At 40.4% G+C, this 25,396-nt stretch overlaps 1 protein-coding gene across 1 annotated transcript in view; it reads left to right on the forward strand.

The window, feature by feature from the left end:
- The window catches only part of fn1a (fibronectin 1a), a 34,073-nt gene extending 11,011 nt beyond the window's left edge, over positions 1–23,062 (forward strand). Inside the window, exons 12-49 of the mRNA XM_034693943.1 lie at positions 91–234; positions 3,291–3,412; positions 3,511–3,679; positions 4,051–4,236; positions 4,374–4,502; positions 4,681–4,770; positions 4,889–5,083; positions 7,801–8,079; positions 8,200–8,463; positions 8,757–8,851; positions 9,132–9,300; positions 9,409–9,495; positions 9,729–9,920; positions 10,384–10,656; positions 11,781–11,895; positions 12,011–12,087; positions 12,174–12,263; positions 12,437–12,703; positions 12,823–12,939; positions 13,121–13,285; positions 13,415–13,570; positions 13,692–13,805; positions 14,485–14,754; positions 14,949–15,160; positions 15,569–15,656; positions 15,807–15,992; positions 16,075–16,164; positions 16,329–16,520; positions 16,627–16,716; positions 18,325–18,427; positions 18,543–18,762; positions 18,877–19,047; positions 19,200–19,338; positions 19,502–19,669; positions 20,408–20,533; positions 20,794–20,900; positions 21,098–21,217; positions 21,580–23,062. Coding sequence (XP_034549834.1) covers positions 91–234; positions 3,291–3,412; positions 3,511–3,679; positions 4,051–4,236; positions 4,374–4,502; positions 4,681–4,770; positions 4,889–5,083; positions 7,801–8,079; positions 8,200–8,463; positions 8,757–8,851; positions 9,132–9,300; positions 9,409–9,495; positions 9,729–9,920; positions 10,384–10,656; positions 11,781–11,895; positions 12,011–12,087; positions 12,174–12,263; positions 12,437–12,703; positions 12,823–12,939; positions 13,121–13,285; positions 13,415–13,570; positions 13,692–13,805; positions 14,485–14,754; positions 14,949–15,160; positions 15,569–15,656; positions 15,807–15,992; positions 16,075–16,164; positions 16,329–16,520; positions 16,627–16,716; positions 18,325–18,427; positions 18,543–18,762; positions 18,877–19,047; positions 19,200–19,338; positions 19,502–19,669; positions 20,408–20,533; positions 20,794–20,900; positions 21,098–21,217; positions 21,580–21,648 — 5,846 coding nt within the window. The 3' untranslated portion in view covers positions 21,649–23,062. The remainder of the gene's footprint in view (positions 1–90; positions 235–3,290; positions 3,413–3,510; positions 3,680–4,050; positions 4,237–4,373; positions 4,503–4,680; positions 4,771–4,888; positions 5,084–7,800; positions 8,080–8,199; positions 8,464–8,756; positions 8,852–9,131; positions 9,301–9,408; positions 9,496–9,728; positions 9,921–10,383; positions 10,657–11,780; positions 11,896–12,010; positions 12,088–12,173; positions 12,264–12,436; positions 12,704–12,822; positions 12,940–13,120; positions 13,286–13,414; positions 13,571–13,691; positions 13,806–14,484; positions 14,755–14,948; positions 15,161–15,568; positions 15,657–15,806; positions 15,993–16,074; positions 16,165–16,328; positions 16,521–16,626; positions 16,717–18,324; positions 18,428–18,542; positions 18,763–18,876; positions 19,048–19,199; positions 19,339–19,501; positions 19,670–20,407; positions 20,534–20,793; positions 20,901–21,097; positions 21,218–21,579) is intronic.
- The last annotated feature ends 2,334 nt before the right edge of the window (positions 23,063–25,396 follow it).

Genomic DNA, 25,396 nt, shown 5'->3' on the forward strand with positions numbered 1-25,396 from the left:
ATGTTAAGCAGAACAATATTTAAGTGGTGTTCAAAACTCATGTCAATTCTTCCTTTTTCATGACTCAGTGTAATGTCTCTGTGTCCTCAGACCAGTGCCAGGAGCCAGAAACAAGAGCCTTCCACCAGATTGGAGAGTCTTGGGATAAAGTCATCCATGGGATCATGTACAAGTGCTACTGCTATGGCAATGGTGTTGGAGAACTGAGCTGTGAGCCTCAGCAGTCCTTCCCTGGTAAGATGTTAGAGCTATTTTAAGGTTGGAGAATGATGCTGATACACATGTAACACATGTAGGATGAAATATTTTGCTGTAATGTTAATGTTAAGGTTTCCAGATGTATATCAGGCTTTGGTGGTCAATCCTGCACTCTATGATCAAGACTCATTGATGGAATATTAGATTTTTGACACTAGCCTGTTTATGGAAGTTATCAAAAGGTGTATTCATTCTTTATTTTCATGTTATTAGCCCGATCAGGGTGAAACAAACATTCCTTTTTGGTTAGATACGTACTATATCACAGTTTTGATATCCTTCACAGCAAGTTTCTTTAAAGCTCTGACCTAACTGGCGATCCCAGTCCAAGACTTAGAATATGAAAGCTGGAATAGTAAAGATAAGGAATGGGCTAAATGCTAACAGGAGCAAACTGTTTGTTTAGGTCACCTCCAAAATGAGGCCCTTGACTTTGATGTGAAACAGGCAGAAATGGGAGGGGGTGTGATTTCCTGCTTTACAGAGTCACCCCCCACCCCGAGCCTTTGTTCTTGCTAGCATGTGGCACATCCCCTGCGCTGTTGCCACAGCTGCACAAAACACCACAGTGCAGGTGTGTGCATGTACACTCCCTGACAGACACACACACACACACACACACACACACACACACACACACACACACACACACACACACACACACACACACACACACACACACACACACACCTACCAAATGTAAGCCTCAGAAGCCTTTTGAGGAACATTTTTCATTAAAGGATTGTGGATTTTGGAAAGAGATTTAGATTGAATGTAAACACATGTCTGCGTTTAGATTTAGGCTTTTTAGCTCTTAACCGGGATCACTGGGAGCAAAGACACGCCATGTTGGGTGGAATTTTGTAGTTTATGTTACCTTGTTACCTGAGACCAAGCTTAGCAAGATAGTGCTAACGCAAACAAACTTCTGACAACTATCTGTCTCACAGTCTGGACTGACTTCAGGTGGCCTCTGGTGTGAGATCTGACTTCTCATCTCAGCCTGTTTTTGTTGTATTTTTCAGAACTCTGTCCTGTTACTATCTACCATGTTTTGCAACCCAGTGTGCAGGTTGATCACATTTTCAGGCCTCCCTTTTTCCTGCTTCTTAGAGTGAGATGCATATTCTTGAGCAAGAAGCAAGTCCCGTTTTCTCTGTAGCTCTCCTTGCTTTCTTGAGCTGTAGCTTGTTCTTGTGTTACAACCCAGAAAAAAAGCATGCAGTGCTTTTTTCTCTACTGACCCTTTGTCTCCCAATTCTCTGTAAAACAAAAAAAGCTGGAGTAAAGTGTCAGTGACTGCACAGTAGAGTGCATTTAGCTTTTTTCAGTAACCCAGATTTTTAGAAATTGTCATCATAAATATGTCTCTGTAGCTACAACAGAGGCTGCTTAGCAACAGAACTCCAGGCTTGCCTTACAGAGGGGAACATTTGAACCGTTGCTTGTTTGCTCTTTGTGAAGCAGGTTGAAGGGAGATACAAAATGTAGGGCACTATTCTGCCGTAAGTGGCCATAATAGCAACCATCTGTGAGTTTTCTTTGTGTGTGTGTGTGTCTGTATAGAGGCAAAAATACGGCGTGCTAAGATTTAAGGGCAGCAAGAAACAAACCCAGACTCTCAATTGGCTCGCTGGTTAGAACACCATAAAAGGTAAAAATAGAAAACCCAAGTAAAGGGGATTTTCAAGGTTTCTCAGATTTAGCTCCTTTATTGATAAGATCTTTTAAAAAAAAGTTGTTTTCTTTTCTGCCGTCTGTGTTTAGCCCTCCTCATCCGGGGTGTTGTGGGGCATTTTACATTGTTAGTTCGACTCCCCACATTACTTCCCCTTTTCTGCGTCCCTTATCACAACCTCACTGTTTGCATCTGCCGGTATCAAGAATGAGTGTTGTGTCTAAGTGTACAAAGTGACGGGGGCTGTGTGCATGCTTGTCACAAATCTGAATGCATGCCATGCTGGGAGAATTAACGTGAAATATTTCCACTGCAAGTGCGCATCTGTTTCTATGTGCGGACCACATCTGATTCTATGTAACCCTTACCCTCGCCATTGGCCTGTGGGTCTGTAATAGGCAGTAATTGGTCCCAGATTGTTTTTGAGGTTTGTGTATCTGCAAGCAACTTCTGGTTAACCGAGCCACTTGCTCACAAACTTTGATTACAGGTCTGCTATTTGGAAAAGTGGTTAGAAAACCTCGGTTCTTTATAGAAGCTACCAGTTTCTATCAGCGCAGCTTATGACAGGAGTCTGCTCGACACATGACTTCTGTTTGCATTAAACACGACTTGGTGGTACCCTTTTTTTCATCGCTGGAAACCACTGAAGAAATAATAATGTTAGCTTCTACTAATAGGATTTTCTTCCTTTGGTGTCTACCATGCTGCCAAGTCTATCATGTTCAACTTTTATCCACTCAGTGATCAATCCATACACTGTAATGTGGACCACGACTGTCTGCAGTAACACAGTGTATTGTCAGATATCAGGCGTGGTAAAGGATGGAAGATTAAAGAAGGGATTCTGTCTATCAAAATAAAGAGATAAGTTGAGTGTGTAATTTGTCTATGATGTCAGCTTTCCTCTTTAAAGTTTTCTACATGCTGCTCTTTTAATAGGCCTGTCTGAGGCTGTAAAGGTTAGGAAACATGATGACAGAGAGAGAAGGCTTAAGAGCAGAGAAAGTAGAGACACAGTTGCCTCCTCTCCAACTGCTGGAGTCTGGGCTGGAATCTCACATAGTCATGCTACTTTTTCCTCACTCTTTCTACGTTCTGTTCAGGGAAAACACGGCCACACACTCAGACTTTCAAACACTGTCAAAGTGTACAACAGGTTACTGAAATTTCTGTTCCTGCATAAGGTCCAGTTGAATTTAGTGTTTTCCTGTCAAAAAGAGCCTCTCTTTGTTTTGTGTTTTAAATCTGTGCGTGCTCCATTATGATTTTATCTTTACATAAAAAATGGAGGTCCCATTCTGGTTTGTTTAGACTACAGGTCTCACCCCCTTGCCTCTATTGTCTCCCTCAGGTGGTACCCGCCCAGTTCAGGTGATAATAACAGAATCAGGAAATCAACCCAACTCCCACCCCATCCAGTGGAATGCCCCACAGTCTGCCCACATCACACAGTATGTCCTCAAATGGAAAGTGGTGAGTCTTCTTTTTTAACTCATTTAACTCCTGTCTTGCATGCTACACTATAAAAAAACTCCCTTTTTACAATTCTAATACCTCTGTCACTTAAACAGAAAAACACTGTGAGCCCGTGGAGAGAGGTGATGATCCCAGGTCACCTGAACTCCTACACCATCTCTGGTCTGAAGCCCGGTATCACCTATGAGGGTCAGCTGATTAGCGTGCTGCGGTTTGGACGCCAAGAGATCACACGCTTTGACTTTACAACCACTTATGGATCATGTGAGTGGAGGGAGTGGATGGATCTCAGGGCTAGCTGAGTTTATGCATGACAGTTGATTTGACCGTTCTGACAATGAGAAGATTATTTCGCTACTTTTTTCATGCAAGCCCGTTTAGACATGGGTCTTTTCTTTTTTCAAATACTAGCTTCATACTTGTTTAACCTAGCTTACTCTAATACAAATATCTAAAAGATGGTATTGAAGTCTGGGGGGGTGAAAAAGTTCTTGCAGGATTACTAAAAATCTCGAAAAAAATGATACCTAACATTCCTCATTTCGCTCTTTCTTTGATTGTTCAAGCACACACTGTTAGTCTCAAAGTCAAAAGTGGTCACATCTCTCTTTATTTCTTTCTCTGTTGCTCTGTAGTGGCTACATCACAAGGCGAGACCACCCAGCTTCCTCCTGTGGTCGACATCTCAGAGTCTGTGACCGAAATTACCTCCAGCAGCTTCGTCATCTCCTGGGTCTCTGCCTCGGACACAGTCTCTGGTTTCAGAGTGGAGTATGAGCTCACTGAGCAGGGACAGGGCACTGGACAGCCCATGGTGCTAGGTAAATGCAGACACACATGTACAAATCACAGCAGGATTTTTTTTAAAAGAAGTAGTGACAAGATTATGCATGAAATGGATAAAAACTGTTAAGATATGTGAATATTAATCCATGATGAAAATATGTCCTCCTGTCAGACCTTCCTCGCACGACTACCTCAGTGAACATTAATGAGCTTCTACCTGGGAGGAAATACACTGTCAACGTCTATGAGGTGACAGATAGCGGAGAGGACAATCTCATTCTGACTACTTCACAAACCACTGGTTAGTAGAAGCAGACATGCACACAAACACTCCCATTTCTTCTCCATGCCTTTCTTTCCAGCTGCAAATATTCCCTTGTTTCCCAAACATGCAAAAAGTGCTGGCTACCAGGAATATTATGATCTAGTGAAATGCTTGTAATTCTCCTTCTCACACTTTGACCTCATTTGATCCACAGCGCCTGATGCTCCTGTGGAGCACGAAGTGGACGTGGTGGGAGAAACCTCCATCGTGATCAGCTGGGATAAACCACTTGCTCCCATCACTGGTATGCAAAAGACAATCTTGTTCACGGCTTGAAAATCTTCTGTTATCATGAATCTTTCTGCTAATGTTACCTTCACACAATGAGCTGTTTGTTCTCCTCCTCCTCCTCCTTTGTGCAGGCTACCGGGTCGTCTACACGCCATCAATTGAGGGTGAGAGCACAGAGCTGACTCTCCCTGACACAGCAACATCCGTGACTCTGAGTGACCTCCGACCTGGAAAGTTGTACAACATCAGTATCTACGCTGTGGAGGATAGCCTGGAGAGTGAGCCGGTCTTTGTGCAGGTCAACACAGCTGGAGATCCGCTGCCAGGTAACAGACTGAGATATGGAAAACAAATAATATTTATCAGTGGAGGTCAAACTCAGCAAGACTGAATCTTTAGTAAGAATGCTTTGGTTGCCTGAGCATGTTAAAGAGGGGGAACAATAAGATAAGACGTAGATTGGTACTGTCTTGCATGGTTTTCTTTTTCATGGAAGTTTATACCAACTTCCATGAACATTAGGCTCAAGCCTTTGTTTCTGTTCTCCTGCTGCCTCTGGAAAGATAAATATGTACCTACAAATAGGAGACTTTTACTGGCCAGTGCTTCCTGATGCAACTTCTTTGGTCTAGTATTGTTTGAAAAACTGACATCACAGAGATCAAATGCACGTTTCACAAGGTCAAGTCTTTGCAATCTGAACATCTACATAGTTTCTCAAGGGCTTGTGGGAGTTTTCTAAGGTACAGGGGATTCGGTCCTTCTTCCTGTTAGCACCAGAAGTTGGGGTGCATTGACTTAAACTCTACAACTTTGGTGATTTGAATCTCAAGATATAATCATTGGTTCCTTCCCCTCACCTGCTCTGTTGTTGGTTCACACAAGTTTTACTCGTTACCCTCCAGAATCAGCCCCCATATTATCTACAGGCTTATTTAGCCATTTTTGAAAACTGTTCCTATTCTCAGCAGTGGATCGATGATTTTTCCGATAGAAAGTAAAGTCACTGAGTTCACAGCTGTTGAGGTCTTATTCTGCTCGACTGGAGTTATGTAAAACATCCCTGTCTGCCAGGATGAACACGCTCTTGGGCCAGTTGAGCAGATGCTTCAATTGTGTGTGTGTGTGTGTGTGTGTGTGTGAGTGATTGTTTGTACAGTGTGATGGAATAAAGATCCATGACCTGGTTGAGTCCTCTGTAGCAGATTTACACTGAGTAGCGTGGACCAGGTCTACACATAGGAAGCGGTCTGAGCTGGAGCCGTCACTGCATCAGTTGTGGAGTCACTGCCAAGTGTTGACTCATACCTTGTCATTTGATTTTGCAATGCAATCATATTGATATTTTCTGGAGAGCTGAACCTGCCAGGATCTTGACTGGTACGATCTTTTGTTTTGATTAACTTCTCGAGACAGCTGGATCTGATTAGATGTGACTCGTAAGGTCAGGATGAGTGAGCTGTCCATGTTGAAATGAGGTTTGTTTAAAGTTTTGAATGACAAAGAGTTTATGCACAGCCCCACACAGCTTTATTTATTCATTTGACCTTTCTCCTTTCTTTTCATTGTCTTTTCCCTTTCCTCCTCCTCCTCTCCGTCTTATTGACTTATCTCATCCTCTTGCCTTTACAAGCTCTTTTCTTTTCTTTGCTCTCTGTCCAACTCTTCTTGAGTGCTGTTGTAGGTTGTAGCTGTTCGTGTGTATATAGCACCTGGTCTGAAAACGATATGTAGCCGTGCAATGCTTTGGCATGGAAATGTTGTTAATTCTGAGTTTATCTGATGATATGCAACAAAGAATCACAGTGTTTGCTTTTTCAAATCCACTCGCATGTGCAAGGATTATTTGCATATGCTGTCACAGAGCTGTGAGGCCAACTTGTTCAGAGGATGACATGAGTTTCCACTTTATTGCTAATTTTTGAGGTTGTTGGAAGTATCAACTTGTTGCACACTTAAGCTCTTAAGCTGAATAACATCCTTGCACTTAGCATAGCTCCAAAAGTATTTATACATCCATCATTCTCCCTTAAGGCAACAACCTCTTTCTATAAACTGCAAGTTGCAATCCAGGAATCCAATGATATCATTATTCACAATTGGGATTCACCCTTGCAGTATTAATATGCATTTTAATAAGATGCATGTTATTCTTAAGGTAGAAGGATGGGTTGGCATGTCACATTTTCTTAATACTAACATGCTTCTTCTTCTCTGTTGCTTAAAGGGAGGATTGGATCACTGGCTAACAATAGCATTAGACTCCTGTGAATCCTTTCATATCAATCAATCAATCAACCTATCAATCAATCAATCAATCAATCAATCAATCAATCAATCAATCAATCAATCAATCAATCAATCAATCAATCAATCAATCAATCAATCAATCAATCAACCTATCAACCAATCAATCAATCAATCAATCAATCAATCAAGCTTTATTTGTATAGCTCCTTTCATACAAAAATCCAATGCAATTAAAAGTGCTGTACAGCAATTGAAAAACACTGAAAAAGAAAGAAGTAGAATTGAAATAATGGCAAAAAAATACTACATATTAACAAAAAAAATTGACTAATGCACACCAACAAAAACAAAAATGAATGTATCAAAATATCTATAAAAGTATAGATAGTTAAAATAAAAAATTTAATTAGAAAAAAGTTAATGTACAAAATAACCATGAAAATATAAAAAGTTAAAATTAAAAGTGTAATTAGAAATAAGTTAATGCATCTAAATAACCATGATAATATACATAATTAAAATAAGTATATAAAAAGGCTAGATAAATGTTGAAGATAAATAAAAGCACTATAATAACAATACAATGGAGTAGAAAATTAATACAAAAATAAGTAGTTTAAAATAAAAAAATTAAATTTAAATCAATATTAAAGTTAACATTAAAATAATACAATTATGAAACCAGACAAAAAAGCCAGTCTGAAAGGTTATAGATAATGGATAAGAGACAATGTTTTCAAAGTGAAGATAAAACATGAACATTAAATCTATATTTTTCTCTTCCTGTCCACAGATGAGGTGGTTTCTCCCACAGACCTGCAGTTCTTTGAGGTGTCCGATAAGAAAATCGTTCTGACCTGGTCCGGCCCGACTACTGATTTATCAGGTTACCGTGTTACCGTTGTTCCTGTGGATGAGAGCGGATCTCCTCAGAAGGAAATGACTCTGCCTGTCAGTCAGAACTCCTACATTGAAGTGACCCACCTACAGCCTGGAACACAGTACCGCTTCAACGTCTACACCACCAACAATGGAGAGGAAAGTGTGCCGCTTACTGGGGAGCAATTTACGAGTGAGTATATTTCTGCCTTCCACGATGCTGTCAAAGAGATTTTAACACACTCAAAAGTCTGTTTTATAAGTGGATCTGATTTTTTGTGACTAATCAATATCATAATATCTTTCTTCTCAGAGCCTGATGCTCCCACAGATATCCACTTCTCTAATATCACTAAAGACAGTGCTGTGATGATGTGGTACGCCCCCCGTGCAAAAATCACCGGCTACCGTCTCTTCCTCACCGTCGAGGGCTCTAACCCTGAACAGCTGCGCCTACCTTCTCGCCTCACCCAGTACACCATCCTCAACCTGAAGCCGGAGACGGAGTACACGGCGACTCTGCATGCAGAGCAGGGGAATACTCTGAGTGCAGGAGAGTCTTCAGTGTTCACCACGAGTGAGTGCCTGATGCATATTTAAACAAATCACTTTGAAGCAGTGTGGTCGCTGTGTGTTTGTGTAATGAAGGCTTGTGTTGTGGAAGTTTGAGTTGTTCCAGATGAGTTGATGGTATATGTTTGACAAAGTGGTGGTACTAATTAGAATTCTGTGGTTTTAACGTGTCTTATACTCCATGTGTCATCAAAATGCTTCCAAAAATATCCACAAATGTCCAAATCAAGTTAAGGAGGTTCTCATATTTGACGCACATCCTCATCAAAAGCCGCTTTGTGTTCTGTGTGTTTATAGAACCACCAATGGGCAACGCTCCTCCATTCAGCACTGATGTAACTGACACCTCCATTATTATCTCCTGGACTCCAGTTACCAGCATTGGATACAAGGTATGCTGTCTGATCTTTATAGATCTCTGTTTATACTCATGCTGTGTAGAAAGCACATGCTCTTGGTGTCATGCAGGCTCCATTTCAGTTAGATAACAGGAAAACTACAGACCTCAGGAAGAACGCTGATTGGAGAGAGTATGTCACACCAGAGAAGTGAATGTTCCGCTGGCCTCCATGTTCTTGGGAAAACCCTGACCTATGACCTTTACCTCCTGTACTCCTGATTCATGTCTCTGTCCACGCTGCCTCTCTGACCATGTGAGCATTTATCTTTCAGTTGACGGTTCGGCCCAGTCAGGGAGGTGAAGCCCCCAGAGACGTGACTTCTGAATCAGGGAGTATTTATGTTTCCGGTCTAACTCCGGGGGTGGAGTACACCTACAGCGTCCAGCCAGTCATAAACGGGCATGAGGAGGGAACACCAATCACACGCCGTGTCATCACACGTAAGAATACACTTATAAATACTGAATGATTCCTCCTCTTCTTCTTTATTTACCTTTACTCTAATTCTTCCTCCTCCTCTGAATTCACTTATTCTGGTTTATTTCCAGCTTTGTCTCCTCCTACTGACCTCAACCTGGAGACTAATCCTGGCAATGGAGATCTCACAGTCCAATGGAATGGAGCCAGTACACCAGGTATTTACACACACCTGGATATTTAAATGCAGATGTAAACAAAGGACAAACTAAACTTGAAACAATTATTTAAACCACCTGATTAATAGTAACGATACCTCTCTCATGTGTCCTTTGTTTGGAGGTTTTTTGATAGACCTTCTCTTCATTGGTTTAACCATCTGTTTAACCTGCATTACAGTCATGCAAAACATCCCTTTTCTAAATGTTCTCTCCTTTATTCTCACTGTTAGACATCACTGGCTACAGAGTGACATGCACACCCACCAACGGACAGCAAGGGAACAGTTTGGAAGAGTTTGTGGAGCCAGAGAAGAACTCCTGCACCCTGGAGAACCTGAGTCCAGGAGTGGAGTACAACGTCAGCGTTTTTACTGTGAAGGATGACATGGAGAGCACTCCTGTGTCAACTATTGTCACACCAGGTGAGTGAGAGGTTGTGATGATTTCAGACCATACTGTACAGATATCAAAAAGGTGATATCTTGAAATAACATTGTAACAATCAATATCTAACAAATACTAATGCTGCTAAATTAGCATTGCTGCTCTAACTCAGCTAAGTTAGACCAGAACAATGCTGATGCTATGTTGCTTCTGTGTATATATGAACTATCAATGGACATGCTTCATTGAAATAACTCAGACATCTCACTGGATGTTGATATATGCAATTAAAAACAACCTTCCATTTGTGTGATGTGTTAGATATCTCACCAACTGGAAGTCGACTTCATTTATTCTTTTGCCCTAACAACCGCTCCTGTCTTTTTCCAACTCTTCTCTTTTCATCCCGCCTTTGCCTCCTGTTTCTTTGGTGTTCCTGCTGTCTCTCTTTCCCTCTCCTTACTCCCTCCCCTCCCCAAATCCTCCCTTCCACCTCTCCAGACGTTCCACAGCTGACCGACCTAAGCTTCAGGGACGTCAGCGACACCACCATCAGTCTTCGCTGGTCGCCATTTAACACCACGGCCATCACAGGTTACAAGATCACTGTGGTGGCGGCAGGTGAGAGTGTACCCATCTTTGAAGACATGGTCCTGCCCAACACTGGCCACTACACTGTGTACGGACTGGAGCCTGGTATCGACTATGAGTTCAGTGTCACCACTGTGACGGACAATGGAGAGAGCGAGCCAACCACACTCATTCAGCAGACATGTAAGACACATGTTCCCAACAGATTACATCTATTACATTACTGAGAGAGAAAAACAATAAACAAGTCTTTAGTTATAAGAAAAAAAACCTATCCTTTAAGTCATTTGATTTGCCTTTGAGGAAGTTACAAATCACACCATGTGTGCTGAGATTATATAATGTAATAAGGCTCCCATTAACTTTAAGACACGGATCTTCAAAGCTAACTTTTGAAGTTTGTGGTGTAATTGCTTTGCATACTGTGTTGACAGTTAAATAATCCTGTGTGTGCATATGTGTGTGTTAGAGTGTTTGTGTTTGTGTGTGTAGACCATCTGGTTTTAGTTAAGAGGCTTTTATCATACTTAGGCTCATTTTTGCCCCCCAATGCAAACACTGCTTGTTCTTTCTCTTTAAAGATGTCGTTAAACTTCAGTCATGTATTTACACAGACATGCACATGAAACACAGACTCCTCCTTTAAAAAGAGAGTAGTGTGATTTCTTTGTTGTTTGAGTCATTTCATGAAATTCTTCATTTCTTTCGACCTCACTTATTTTCATAGAATTGTTACACTTCTCTTGACACTTTTCAAATGATGGGTTTTTAACATTATACACTATATGGACATAAGTATTTGACCACACATGTTGATTATTAGATTCAGGTGTTTCAATCAGACCCCTTATCTCCAGTGAAGGCCATCTTAATGCTTCAGCATACCAAGACATTTGGAAAATGCTATGCTTCCAACTTTTTGGGAAAAAGCCCTTTTCTGTTCCACCATGACTCTGACCCAGAGCACAGAGCAAGCACCATGGAGAACATGGTTTGATGAGTGGAAGAACTTGACTTGCCCTGACCTTAACCCCATCAAGCACCTCTGGTTTGAACTGGAATGGAGATTGTGAGCCAGGCCTTTTTGTCCAACATCAGTGCCTCACCTCATAAATGTTCTACAGAATGAGTGGGCACAGTTTCCCTCAGAGATACTCCAACATCTTGAGGAAAGCCTTCCAAGAAGCAAAAGGGAGACCAACTCCATATTAGAGTATATGTATTTGAATGCAATGTCCTTACAGTCCATATAGTATATGTAGGCCTTTAAAATACCTTCAGATCCTAAATATGTCTTTTTCCTGCAGCTGTTCCAGCACCAACAGATTTGGGCTTTGGCCAAGTTGGCCCAGACACTATTGAAGTCACCTGGGTGACTCCCAAGGTCCCTAATGCTGCTGACATCAACAGCTTCCTCATCAGGTAAGAGAAGGAACTAAACGCTCAGTATTCCTTGTTGCATACAAAATAACTTTAGTCATCCTGTAAAACAAAAAGCATTATAAAATGACTCCTTGTTTGTCTCCTCATCATTCAGGTATCATCCCATCGATGATGAAGATGATCTTACAGAAACAAGCACAGGAGGCAGAAGCAACAACGTGGTGCTGAGGAGTAAGTTCTATAAAAAATAAATGTTACCAACAACAATCAGACAGCTGGATTTGTATTTATGTCTTTTTTTGTCCCCCTGTCAACAGACCTGATTCCTAACACAGAGTATCTGGTGAGCGTGGTGTGTGTTTATGAGCAGAGGGAGAGCTCACCCCTTGTTGGCACCCAGAAAACAAGTGAGTGGTGCCTGCAATCATTTGAAAAGAGAACTAAATCAGACCAGGAGTGGTTACCTTGCCTCTTTTATTCCATAATTTATTCATATGATCAAAATGATTCGCCCAATAATCAACTGTTCTGTGATCTGGATCTTCATGCACCCTTCTCTGTGTCCCTCAACCTCCCTCAGCTTTGGATTCACCAGTTGACATGAGTTTCTCTGAGGTCTTCACCAACTCCTTTACCATCCACTGGCATGCTCCCCAGAGCAAAATCACCGGTTACCGTATCCGGTACCAGATGGTCAGTGGCGGCAGGGCCAAGGATGAGAGGCTCCCCCCATCCAGGAACCATTTCACCCTGACAGGACTCACAGCAGACACAGAGTACCTGGTTAACATCTACGCAGTGAGCAGGGCAGAGGAGAGCCTGCCACTCAGTGGAAAACAGAAGACAAGTATGAAATCCTGATTTGAAATTTTATCAAGACATGCTTTCATCATCATCTTCGTCATCATCATCATCATCATCATCATCATCATGTTGTTGATTGAATTTTTGTATCTTTCTCTCCAGTCTCTGATGCTCCCACAGATCTGGAAGTGCTAGACTCCACCCCAACCAGCATCACAGTCCGCTGGGATGCTCCACCTGTCACTGTGCGCTACTACAGGATCACCCATGGAGAGGATGGTGAGATACTTCAGTTCATGTTCATGGTTTTGATTTGTTTCTATATTCAAAAGAAAGAAAAAAGGTATTAGCAAGCCCGTAGCTATTTTCAGTCAAAGTCTCTTACACTGCATGCACTCATTTGTCTGTAAATGATCCAAATACTGGTGTCTCTAACATGTATCACATTGTCTTCATCCAGGAGGTCACAGTAATCCCAAGGAGTTCACAGTGCCTGGAACCCAGTCCACCGCCATCATCAACAACCTGAAGCCTGGAACCGAATACACCGTCACTGTCTATGCTGTGACTGGTCGAGGAGACAGTCCCGCGTCAAGCATTCCAATCTATGTTACACATAAAACAGGTACACACACACACACACACACACGCTTGTACTCTCAGGGGCTTAATCACAGTCATTCATTCTAAGTGATTATCCTACCCCCCTCTGTATCCACTCACAGCTTTCTCCTCAATATCCCTCCTTTCCTAGGCGTCAACTCTCCCTCTGACATGGAGGTGATGGAGGTGAATGACAACAGTGTCACAGTGAGGTGGAGTCCTGCTCAAGGCCCAATCAAGGGATACAGGGTGACCGGGGTCCCAAGAAATGGACAGGGGCCGTCTTTTACTGAAGTGGTGGCTCCAGGTACAGTAAGATTTGACTTGAATTGTCAGGTTATATTTATGCTTGTGTATTGATAACCACTATAGGAATGTTTTATTTTTTTTTATCTCTATTCTCACATTATTTTCTTGCTCTTTTCCAGATCAAACAGAGATCACTTTCTCTGGACTGATGCCCACAGTAGAGTACGTTTTGAGTGTGTATGCTCTTGGACAAGATGGAGAGAGCTCTCCAATGGTTGTCAATGCTTTAACAAGTAAGGCTTTACACTTTTTGGAGATATAATGTGTATATATATTAAATATATATATATATATTTTTTTTTTTTTTTCTCTATCAAGATTTGTTTTTATTAGCAAAACTCAAACTTTGTAATTCAGATGCAATATTCAAATATATTTATGTGTTTTAAACAGAGGTAAAAAAAAAACAAACTCAAAAGACAAAGAGAACAGTTATAAAAATTTTAACTTAAATGGGAAAAATATAAATTATATATATATATAATTTTCCTCCTTTTCTTTTTATTTATTTATTATTATTTCATTTTATTTGGATTTATTTTTATTATCACATATAATTATTTTTCTCATTTAAGTTAAATTTTTTTATAACTCTGTTTAAAACACATTAGATATATATATATTAAAATATATATATGTGTGTGTGTGTGACATATATGTGTGTAATTATATATAGTAATAATAATAGTAATAAGAATATAATATAATCTTTTTTTTATTAAAAAAGAAAACAGGGAAAAAATATATACATATTCATGCATATATATATATATATATATATACACAAATTTTTTTTAGAGATATATTTTTGAAAGTGTTTGCACATTCTCAGAAAAATTACAATAGAGAACAAATCTCTTCCTCTGCTTAGCCTTCCTTGTGACCCTTCACTGTGCTCTTATCACCCTCTAGACGTTGACCATCCCAAGGACCTGACCTTCTCAGACATTGACTCCACCTCCCTGAGAATCAGCTGGGACAGTCCTGAGGGAATTGTGACATCTTACCGCATCTTGTACTCCAGCTCAGAGGAGGGTGAGAGAGAGCTGCGCCCTGCTCCCAGGGGGGACGCAGAGTCCGCTGTTATCTACGGCCTGCAGCCTGGCACTGAATACACTGTGAAAGTGATCGCTCTGCATGATGACACAGCCAGCAAACCACTCATTTCTACACAAGCTACAGGTATGGAAGAAACTGTCTTGTTATTTTTCAGGTGGATAATATCAATCAGATCAGATATGATGAATGATTCAGTTCAGGAACTTTAATGATTTGTATTTCAGGAAGGAATTTGAAGGTTTAACATCCTTAATTTGTCAATACTGACAATACTATCTCGTACTCACCCCCTTTTTTACTTTCTTTCCTCCTCCCAGCCATCTCACCACCCACCAACCTCCAGTTCTCCCAGGTCGGCTCCACATTTTTCACCATGAGCTGGTCTGTACCGGGTCAGGAAAACCGTCTCACTGGACTTACTGGCCTTACTGGTTACCGTGTGGTGGTGAACCCAAAGAACAAGAGTGGTCCTACCAAAGAGATCAACTTGGCCCCAGACACCACGGAAGCACACATCTCAGGACTCATGGTAAAGAAGGGGGGATAACATGTTTGTGTCAGTGTCGTAAGAGACGATGAAAGTTGTTTTAACCCCCAAGATTCCCACTGCTATCCATCCATTCTCTAAGAGTTTACTCATGGATTATATTTTGCTTAATTGCAGGTGTTATTGAGTTCATTTTAGGCCATAGTTAGATAAACATGCACATGTGGAGGCACACCCACTTAGTGATTATAACTCACAGACAGAACGTAATACACAGACCGAATCATGCCTGTGGGCCGTGCTGGTCCACAAGCATAAACATGCAAGCACAGTTGTGATTTCTGCTGCAGCCAGTATAATTAAACTCAGTCCCATGGAGACTGAGCAACACTGTGAGAGACTTCAAGTCTTACTTACTATTTTTCTTTCTCCCTCTCTTGTCTTCTAAAGGTTGCAACTAACTATGAAGTCCATGTTTATGCCTTGAAAAACTCTCTGACCAGCAGGCCGGTCCAGGGAGAGGTCACCACTTTGGAGAGTGAGTGTCTCAAACAATAGGATTGCTTTGTTTTGATGCTGAAATAGAACGAGCGGTGATTTTGGAGACAGTTCTTGTGTTTTGCAAAAAGCCACTCTTGTGTTTGCTACTTCTCACTCTTTTGTTTGTTCTCATAAAATCCACCTCAAGATATCAGCCCTCCTCGTCGCGTGCGCATCTCAGACGTCAACGACTCCTCCATCACTCTAATCTGGCGCACCAAGACAGAAACCATCTCTGGCTTCCTGGTTGAGACCACACCCACCTCCTCCTCTTCAGGGGACACTCCTATTCAAAAGACCATTGGCCCTGACTCCCGTTCACACGCTATCACAGGTATGCAGATATCATTTCAACATCAGATCCTCAGTAACACTACACACAATACCTTATTAAACTGTCCTCGTCTTTAATTCAGGTTTGGAGCCAGGCACCACTTACAAGATCACCATCTATACACTGAAAGGCAATGGACGCAGTGCTCCTTTCACTCTCACAGCCACTACAGGTAACCATTCATACAACCTGTCTATCCCACAGTGTTGATGTACTTTTGACCTGCACAACCCAATGTATATGTAACTTCCAGCCGTTATGTTATCCTATGCTTTACAAGTGAGGCCACTGCTGTTGATCCAAACATGACACTATTCATTTCTCCATCTCTTTTAGCCAAACCATTGGTCATCCCTCCCACAAACATCCGCTTCACCTCCCTGAACCCAAGCAGCATCTCTTTCACCTGGGAGCCCTCCCGCAGTCCAGGAGTTACTGGCTATTACGTCACCTATGAAGAGGCCGGAGGTCTGCCTCGTGAACTGACACCAAGGCCTCATGCAGGCCAGAGCTACTCTGTCATCAATGGTAAGTGTACACCATGAGATACATTCTGCACAGATGGATGAATAGTTTGAAACATGCTACGAATATCAAATGTTCAGAATGTTAATGTGCTGTACTTTCATGTCAGGTCTGAAACCAGGAACAGAGTATGTTATCAAGATCGTCGCTCTGCAGAATACTTTGAGAAGCACACCGCTTGTTGGCAAAGCCAGAACACGTAAGTACATCTAGCATCCACATCCAAGGTGAAAGGCTCATGCAAATTTATGACTATTCTAGTATTTGTTTCATTCTTTCTTTTACAAAGCGTAACATTAGGTTATTACTTAATTTGGTAAATTATTTTTTTTAAAGTAGAAAAATAGAAGAAGACTATGAAGTATGTGTATTACAACTTTTCAGATACTGGAAGTAGAAAAAAAAGGAATGAAATAGAGAAGAGAGGAAAAATCTACAATATAAATCATGCCTATTCATGCTCTTCGATATAAAACATACAACAAATGCATATAATGTATCAGAAATAAGGAGTCTATACATATGTACATTTGAGCTAGATATAGAGCAAAACAAAGTCTATGTCTACAAAAAATAAAAATACACAGTGATCTACATGATGGCTTCATCAAGAAAGCATAAAGGGTAGTGTGTAGATGCTTTCTGTCTTTTATTCAATGCAGGTAATGATGTCATAAAGAAAGACATTTTTCCATTTTGTGTCAAAGATACTTTTAGCACTCCTCAAACTTTGAATCTTTCACTTTAAAGCTAGGCGACCATATGATCGTGACTGGGATTTGATTGGTTTCATCATTTGGCTCCTGATGGCAGGGATTGGTTGGTGTTTTCCCAGGTTTACTCTGGCTGTAGATAGCAGCTTTTTTTTTACCTCTTTTTTAAGAACACATTATGTATTGATTACCATCGGGACACAAAGATAATTTTAGATTAGATTAGATTCAATTTATTGTCATTGGGAATGTCACAGGTATAAGCAATGAAATATAGATTGCATCTAACCAGAAGTGATTGAGTTGTAAATTAAATAAAATAAATAATACAGAATATACAGAGTTATGAATGATGAATAAATATAATATGATATGTATCTACATGAGTGACTATTGACTATTGCTACAGGTATGTACAGGTATGAACAGGCTATGGCTATTTTAACCAGTATAACAAAAAGTGTATCTAAATCTGACCACCAACCCCAGCTTTAAGTTGTATTTCTGTAGGTTATTGTCATCAAGCTTTAACAATGTCAAAATGCATTGTAGAGAAAGTTCTCAAAACATTCAAAAAGCAACAAGTAATAGGTAGACATTCTGCAAACTAACAATTAGAATGTTTGACAGCTGGTTTAGGCTGCCCCCTGCTGGCTGCTGTTAATCCTGACACATCATTTGAGATGAATAAAATATTCTTAGCTTTTTACAACAAAGATCAGATGTGCTGAATGGGACATCCAAAATGACACATCATTCTAGATATCAGTGATGTAAGTTTGAATATCCAAAATACATCTAGACTAGTGAAAACTAGATTTTTACTTATATGAATCTTGATTTTACTTTCTAGGAAGGTTCATACAACAGATATCTAAAATAGTCATTCTGGATATGGAGAATGACATTGGTGATATCTGAAATTGAAAGCCCAATTACACCTGAATAGCAAAAGTGATGCCATTCGTGCCAGTAGAACAATATGGATACCTGAAATAACCATCCTGTTTTAAGTGGTCCAAATTCAGCCCTTGAATCCTTGTATTAGCTTGCCTTGCTTGCTTCTAACAGCTATCATACATGTCTTTTTTCAGAGCCAGCTACAGACTTATTGGTGCCCAAGCTGCCAGAACTCCCTGTTCCTCACAGACCCACCACTGACATCTTAGACGTCCCTGAGTCCTTCAATGACCAAATGTAAGAGCCACATCATACTGTCATTATAAGGCAACCTAACAGTTTATGTCTGCATTTTAGTCCATAGCTTTCCAATAACTATTCCTTATTCATCTCTTTCTCTTTGTTTGTCCAGTTTCGACTCCAACCACGTTCGCTTGGCTGGTACAAGTGGTCAGAACCAACCGGGCCAGCAGGGCCAGCATATCTATACAGAGTACCAAAACCTAGGCCCTAATAATGGACTCAACGGCCCATACGGTGGACCCAAAGAAGGAAGGAGACCAACTCTCAGAGAGCCACTCATCTATATTCCTGTAGCTGGTCCTGATGGAAACAGAGTCCCCCTGGTCAAGGTGTGTGGACTGTTTGGTGGTTGAGATAAAACATTTTGATACATATTTATTGTAGATTGATTATAGGTGTATATTAGTGATGTTATATTGAATCTCTGGTGTTTGATCCTGTAGGTGAGCGACGGTCCTCTCCCGGGTCTTGCATTTGGTTTCCCTGACAATGAAACAGACTTGCCCCAAGAAGCACAGACTGTCACAACCATCTCATGGCAACCCATTCCCCAGACTTCAGAGTATGAGGTGTCCTGTAATCCTCTCACAGACCTGGAGGAGGGGGGCTTCCAGGTATATACACACACACACACACACACACACACACACACACACACACACACACACACACACACACACACACACACACACACACACACACACACATTGTTAGAGCTCAAAATATAAGAAACCCTCACTAACTCTCTCTCTTTCTCTCCTTATAGATGCGTCTTCCCGGCACCTCCAGCAGTGCCACACTTATTGGATTGACATCTGGGGCATCCTATAATGTTGTAGTGGAGGCCATGAGGGGCGGGGCTAAGGAGAAGGTTTTGGAGGAAGTTGTCACAGCCGGCAATGCTGGTACAGTAGTACACACTTAAGTTTGAAATGTATTGCTGGCCATGAGATGTATAAGAAAGGCTCTCACTGTAGAATTGAACCGTGTATATCATCAGTCTCTCAGAATGTGAATCATACAACAACCATTGGCTCTCCTTTTAACTTGTTTTCTTCTATCCCTCAGTTCCAGGTGACATCCCCATCACAACCAGCCAGGACGTGTGCTACGACACGTTCACACAGACTTACCATGACGTGGGCTCAGAGTGGGAGCGCATGTCTGAGACAGGATTCAAGCTGTGGTGCCGCTGCCTGGGGCTGGGCAGTGGTCACTTTAGATGTGATTCATCCAGTGAGTACAGCCATAGAATTGGACAGTTTGTGTTCTATGTGCAGTAAATCACTGTAATACAATACTAGCATGGGCAGCCTCGAAAACAAGAATTTGATCTTTACCAGCATCTTTCACGTAACGTGTTATCAGATGCTTTTTTTATTCGTCCAAATTCATAATAAGAAGATTTGATCCGTTTTTTGGTTGAGCCTGTCTACAGTCTGCCCATGCTGGTCTTTCAGTTCTGCCTCTCTTAACATCTCAGTTAGAGAGGACAGCTGAAAGCTAAGCTAAACTAACTAGCCAACATCATTCTCAGTTATTTGTATTGTCCACACAGCTAACAAGACGATACCAGAAACTGAGATCACCATCCAATCACTTCAACTTCCATTTTTTTCACAGTCTTTATGTCTGTATTTGCCTCCACTTGGACAATGTTTATGATGTTTCACATTTACTCTTTGTTTCAACATCAAATTTAAGGATGTAATCATGTTTTCCAAGGTTGTGATATATAGTATAATGTTTATATATATATATATATATATTGCATGTAATGCTTGTTATAGGTGCTGAGGATATAGCCTTGTGAAAAGATGCACTTGTGATTGCTCTGAATCTTTCTATGCAACAGGCAAAGGCAAAATTTGAACTTATGAACTTTTGTCTGGCTGCTTCGTACCTTAACTAATGAATTTCTCCCCCGTTTCCTCTCTTCTCCTTTGCCTTTCCTATTTACCTTCCTTCTTCCAGAGTGGTGTCACGACAACGGGAATAACTACCGCATTGGTGAGAAGTGGGATCGGCAAGCTGAGAACGGTCACATGGTGAGCTGCACCTGCCTGGGAAATGGCAAAGGGGAATTCAAATGTGAACCTCGTAAGTACTGGCTGGCACACACACAAACACATCTCAACCTGTACATATGTAGACACCAGGCTTGCAGCAATTTAACACATGATGATTTAATGCAGTTTTTTATAATGTGTCCAAGAATAATCTGCACTTAAATCTAATGCTGTCAAATAATTATACTATATATATATATAATTTTGATTGTGTTTTCATCTGTTATTGGTATACAATTATGTCAGTTAAAAAAACTGTTTGATCTTAATCATGTTCCCCTCTCTCTTCAGATGAGTCCACATGTTACGATGAAGGGAAAATGTATCAGGTGGGGAACCAGTGGCAGAAGGAATACCTGGGTGCTATATGTACCTGTACCTGCTACGGAGGACAACAGGTTTGTGACACTCTTTGTGAGCTTGTGAGCATGTGTGCAAACAAACCTGTGTGTTAAAGGCTTACAGTACAAGTTCTCTGAATGTCTTCCTTTTGTTTGCTTGTACGAAATGTTCTTCCTTCAGAACTGCTTCAACCTTGTGATCAGACTGTGTTTGTTTGTAAAGTACATTAACCTCCTCCTCCCCTCCTCTGCAGGGCTGGCGGTGTGAGAACTGCAGAAGGCCCGGGCTGCTCACTGATGTCGAAGCTGACCTCCTTCAACCAGTCAGTCCTGATGTCTTTGACCGATACAGAGAAAACGCCCGGCGCAAACTGGTCAGTGTTTCGCAATAACAATAAAGTCCCAACAATGAATGAGCATCAGAGTGTAGTCAGATATGATCACATTGTAAACATACTTTAAAAGTTTAAACTCTAATAGAACAGGACTTCGTTTTATTTACCTCCAAATGCTGTAGAGGTCAATTTACACTTGTTGAACGTGTGATGAAACACCATAAGTGAAGTGGTCACAGTATTGTCTTTTAAAGGCTGCTGCTGCCTCCAAACTGAAAGTCAAGAGTGAACCTCTTTCCCTCTAATATTGATCTGTACAATTTCAAGTATCAAGAGAATGTTACTATAAATCCAGTTAAATCTAACAAACAACAACATCTCTTCCTTCCTCTTCTCTACAGAACATCCACTGCCCCATCGAATGTTTGAGGCCGGAGCTGCTTGCAGACGCCCAGATCCCATCGAAGTAGAGCGTGAGGGAGTGTGAGTGAAGAAGGATGAAAGTGAAGTCCTTGACAGCATCGCTACCACTTTAAGAAGGAAACTTCCTCTTGTTTTCATTAAAAGAAGACATTTCCATCTGACCTGTGCCTTAGAGGTTTTACCCTCACAGTTACGTTTAGTGCCTTTGGACCAGTGTGTGAGATTTATGGGCATCTACATTGAAGCAGATGGCAACAGTGTTTCTTCTTGAAGAGTAATGTGAGTTGAGTTTGGTACTAGCAGAATGCAATCTGCAACTCACCTGTAGATGGCGACCAAATCTCCACACTGGTCTTTTTATTAAGACTTTCATACACCAGCCACTGTGCCTTATCGAATATCTGCCCTGCTTTTCATCCATTCTTCAGAAACAAGGAATTCTTCATCCAATCTAGTTTTGACATCAACCTGTCGGAGCACAAACCCTGCTGCTTTATCACCAGCCAGTATTGTTGTTTATTTTTACTGTTGCAATGGAACTTTTGATGAATTCAAGCATTCCCTGTCAAATGTCTTCATTTTACAACATCAAAACACTCACAGTATCTCTGATTCTATGTAATTATGTTCCCTATTACTATTTGTAACAACATTTGTTACATTCCCCATTATTTTGAGTTTCACTGTGACTTTAACTTGTAGCTAGGAAACGTTTAGATTATGCAGAAATGCATTTTTTGGCTTCTTTTACATTTCACAACCAGGACAGAGTTGGTTTATAGCAGAGCAAGCCATGAAGTATTTCCACTGTTTCCAAAAACAACTTTTACAGCTTGTGTCTCAGCTGGACTTACCCGTCCAGACTGTCAGAATTAGGTCAAGCATTATTTTTTTATTGAACTGAATCAATGGAAAACAGTATGGTTTTAAAAGCTGTACAATAGCTGTCCAGTGTCATTTCTGTTTCTTTGTCTCCAGTGAGCTACTACTTTGTTAAGCAGAGCAGTGGCTCACTAATGTTTCTCTTTGATTTGAAGAAAATTCTTATCAAGAAACCTTCCTTGACAGATGTTAGCGCTGTCAGTTTAATGTTGGAACAAATAAAAAGTTGCATTGCTATTAGTAAAGCTTAGAGCTCTGAAGTCACCATGCAGATATAGTTGTCTGCACTGTAAAATGTTGTCTATTAAAAAAAAAATTCTGGCTACAAGTTAAATGGTTAATTCAAAAAATGTATGAAAAAATTCACCATTGCTTCCTAGTGAAATGCGTTTTAATTACATACATGTTTGTAGTTTTTTATCCTTTATTTATCCCTTTTTATTCAGGCATTTTGTTCAATGCTTTTTTGGGGTGTACACTTTATTTTTATGACTCACTTGTTTTTTTATATTGTTGGTGCCAAAATCTGAACTACTGTGGACTGAATCTTTTTAATAAACTAAAAAAAATCCAAGCCAAGTTGTGTCGGGTTTTTTTTGTTAGAGGGAGTTGTTTGATGGGAGACAAAATCAGTTAATGAGTTATTTATCTGTGGTAAACAAACAACCTCTATGTTCCATAGACTGTATAAGCCATGTTCTCTTTAGTGGGTCTTCACCATAGACAGCATAAAATATTCACTTGTATTCTGAAAAGCAACTCAAACAACCGGAAGTAGGAATAGATTTATGAAGTTATTACCACAAGATATCCGGTCAACGTGTCCTGCCTTCAAAATAAAAGATAGCTCTCGATTTCTTTTTTTAAACACTTGAGTGATGAAACTCATAACCAGAATTATCTTTCTGGGCTCAGTGTGGTGCAGGGATTATATCGGGTTTTAATCTTAGTAAATTAAACGAAAATGCAGAAAATAAGTCATGAAAGAGACAAAACAGCTAAAATAGGCTTGACGGTTTTTCTTGTAAATTGCTAAACAAGTTGACACAAAAAAACAATTCAAAGCTGAACATGCACTGTCACAGGCAAAGCCTTTTATGGTACATAATGTGCTACATTCTAAGAATTGTGCAGACATATCTGTTTTAATTGACAGTTTCTACAGACTTTAGTTTAATTAATGCTAATGCTATGCAAAATCTTACATTGCGCCAGATGATTTTTTTTAGAATACAAAAGATTTAGGAATTTGGAAATATGTACTACAGTGGATAGCAGAAGTCTACACACCCCTGTAAATTCCAGGTTTTGTGATGTAATAAATGAGACCAAGATAAATCATGTCAGAACTTTTTCCACCTTTAATGTGACCTATAACATGAACAATTCAACTGAAAAAAAATGCACTCTGTTTGGGGGAATAATAAAGAAAAAATAAATAAAATAATGTGTTTGCATAAGTGTACACACCCTTTAACTAATAACTGTTTGAAGCACCTTTTGATTTTATTACAGCACTCCATGTTTTTTGTAGGAGTCTATTAGCATGGCACATTTTGATGTAGTAATATTTGCCCATTCTTCTTTACAAAAGAGCTCCAAATCCATCAGATAGTGAGGACATCTGTGCACAGCCCTCTTCAGACCACCCCACAGATATTCAACTGGATTCAGGTCTGGACTCTGGCTGGGCCATTCCAAAACTTTAATCTTCTTCTGGTGAAGCCATGCTTTGTTGATTTGGATGTATGCTTTGGTTCGTTGTCGTGTTGAAAGGTGAAATTCCTCTTCATCTTCATCTTTCTAACAGAGGACTGGAGGTTTTGTGTTAAACTGACTGGTGTTTGTAACTGTTCATACTTCCCTCCACCTTGACTAAGGCCCTGGTTCCATCTGAAGAAAAACAGGCCCAAAGCATGATGCTGCCTCCACCATGCTTCTCTGTGGGTCTGGTGTTCTTTATGTGATGTGCAGTGTTGTTTTTAGGACAAACATACCTTTTAGAATTATGGCCAAAAAGTTCACCCTTGGTTTCATCAGACCATAAAACATTTGATGCTTTTGGGAGACTTCATGTATGTTTTTGAAACATGTTGTCAAGCTTGGATGTTTTTCTTCATAAGAAAAGTCTTCCGTCTTGCCACCCTACCCATAGCAGAAACATATGAAGAATAGGAGAGATGTTGTCACATGTAGTACACAGCCAGTACCAGTCAGAAATCCCTGCAGCTCCTTTAATGTTGCTGTAGACCTCTTGGAAGCCTCCTTGACCAGTTTTCTTCTGGTCTTTTCATCAGTTTTGGAGGGATGTCCAGTTCTTGGTAATGTCAGTGTTGTTCCATATTTTCTCCACTTGATGATGACAGTCTTCACTGTGGTCCATGGTATATCTAATGCCTTGGAACATGTTTGTACCCTTCTCCTGACTGATACCTTTCAACAATGAGATCCCTCTGATGCTTTGGAAGCTCTCTGTGGACCATGGCTTTTGCTGTAAGATGGACTGAGGACATGTGATGAAAATCCTCCTAGAACAGCTGATCTTTATTGGGATTAATCAAAGTCACTTTAAATTATGACAGGTGTATACTGACTACTATTTGTCATGAGTTTGAATGTGATTTTTTATTCTGAACACAGCCACATCCACAGTTATAAGAGGGTGTGTACACTTATGCAACCACATTATTTTATTTTTTATTTTTTATTCTTCCCCCTAAAAGATTTTAACTTTTTTTAAAAATTGAATTGTTAACGTTACAGGTCACATTAAACATGGAAAAAGGTCTGACATGATTTATCTTGGTCTCATTTTTTTACATCACAAAACCTGGCATTTTAACCATAGACTGTATAAAATAGGGTGTGAAGACTTTAGCTATCCACTGTATATATTTTATTTACGGTGCTTTT

This window comes from Notolabrus celidotus, chromosome 10 (assembly GCF_009762535.1).
Source record: "Notolabrus celidotus isolate fNotCel1 chromosome 10, fNotCel1.pri, whole genome shotgun sequence".
Classification (NCBI taxonomy): Eukaryota; Metazoa; Chordata; class Actinopteri; order Labriformes; family Labridae; genus Notolabrus; species Notolabrus celidotus.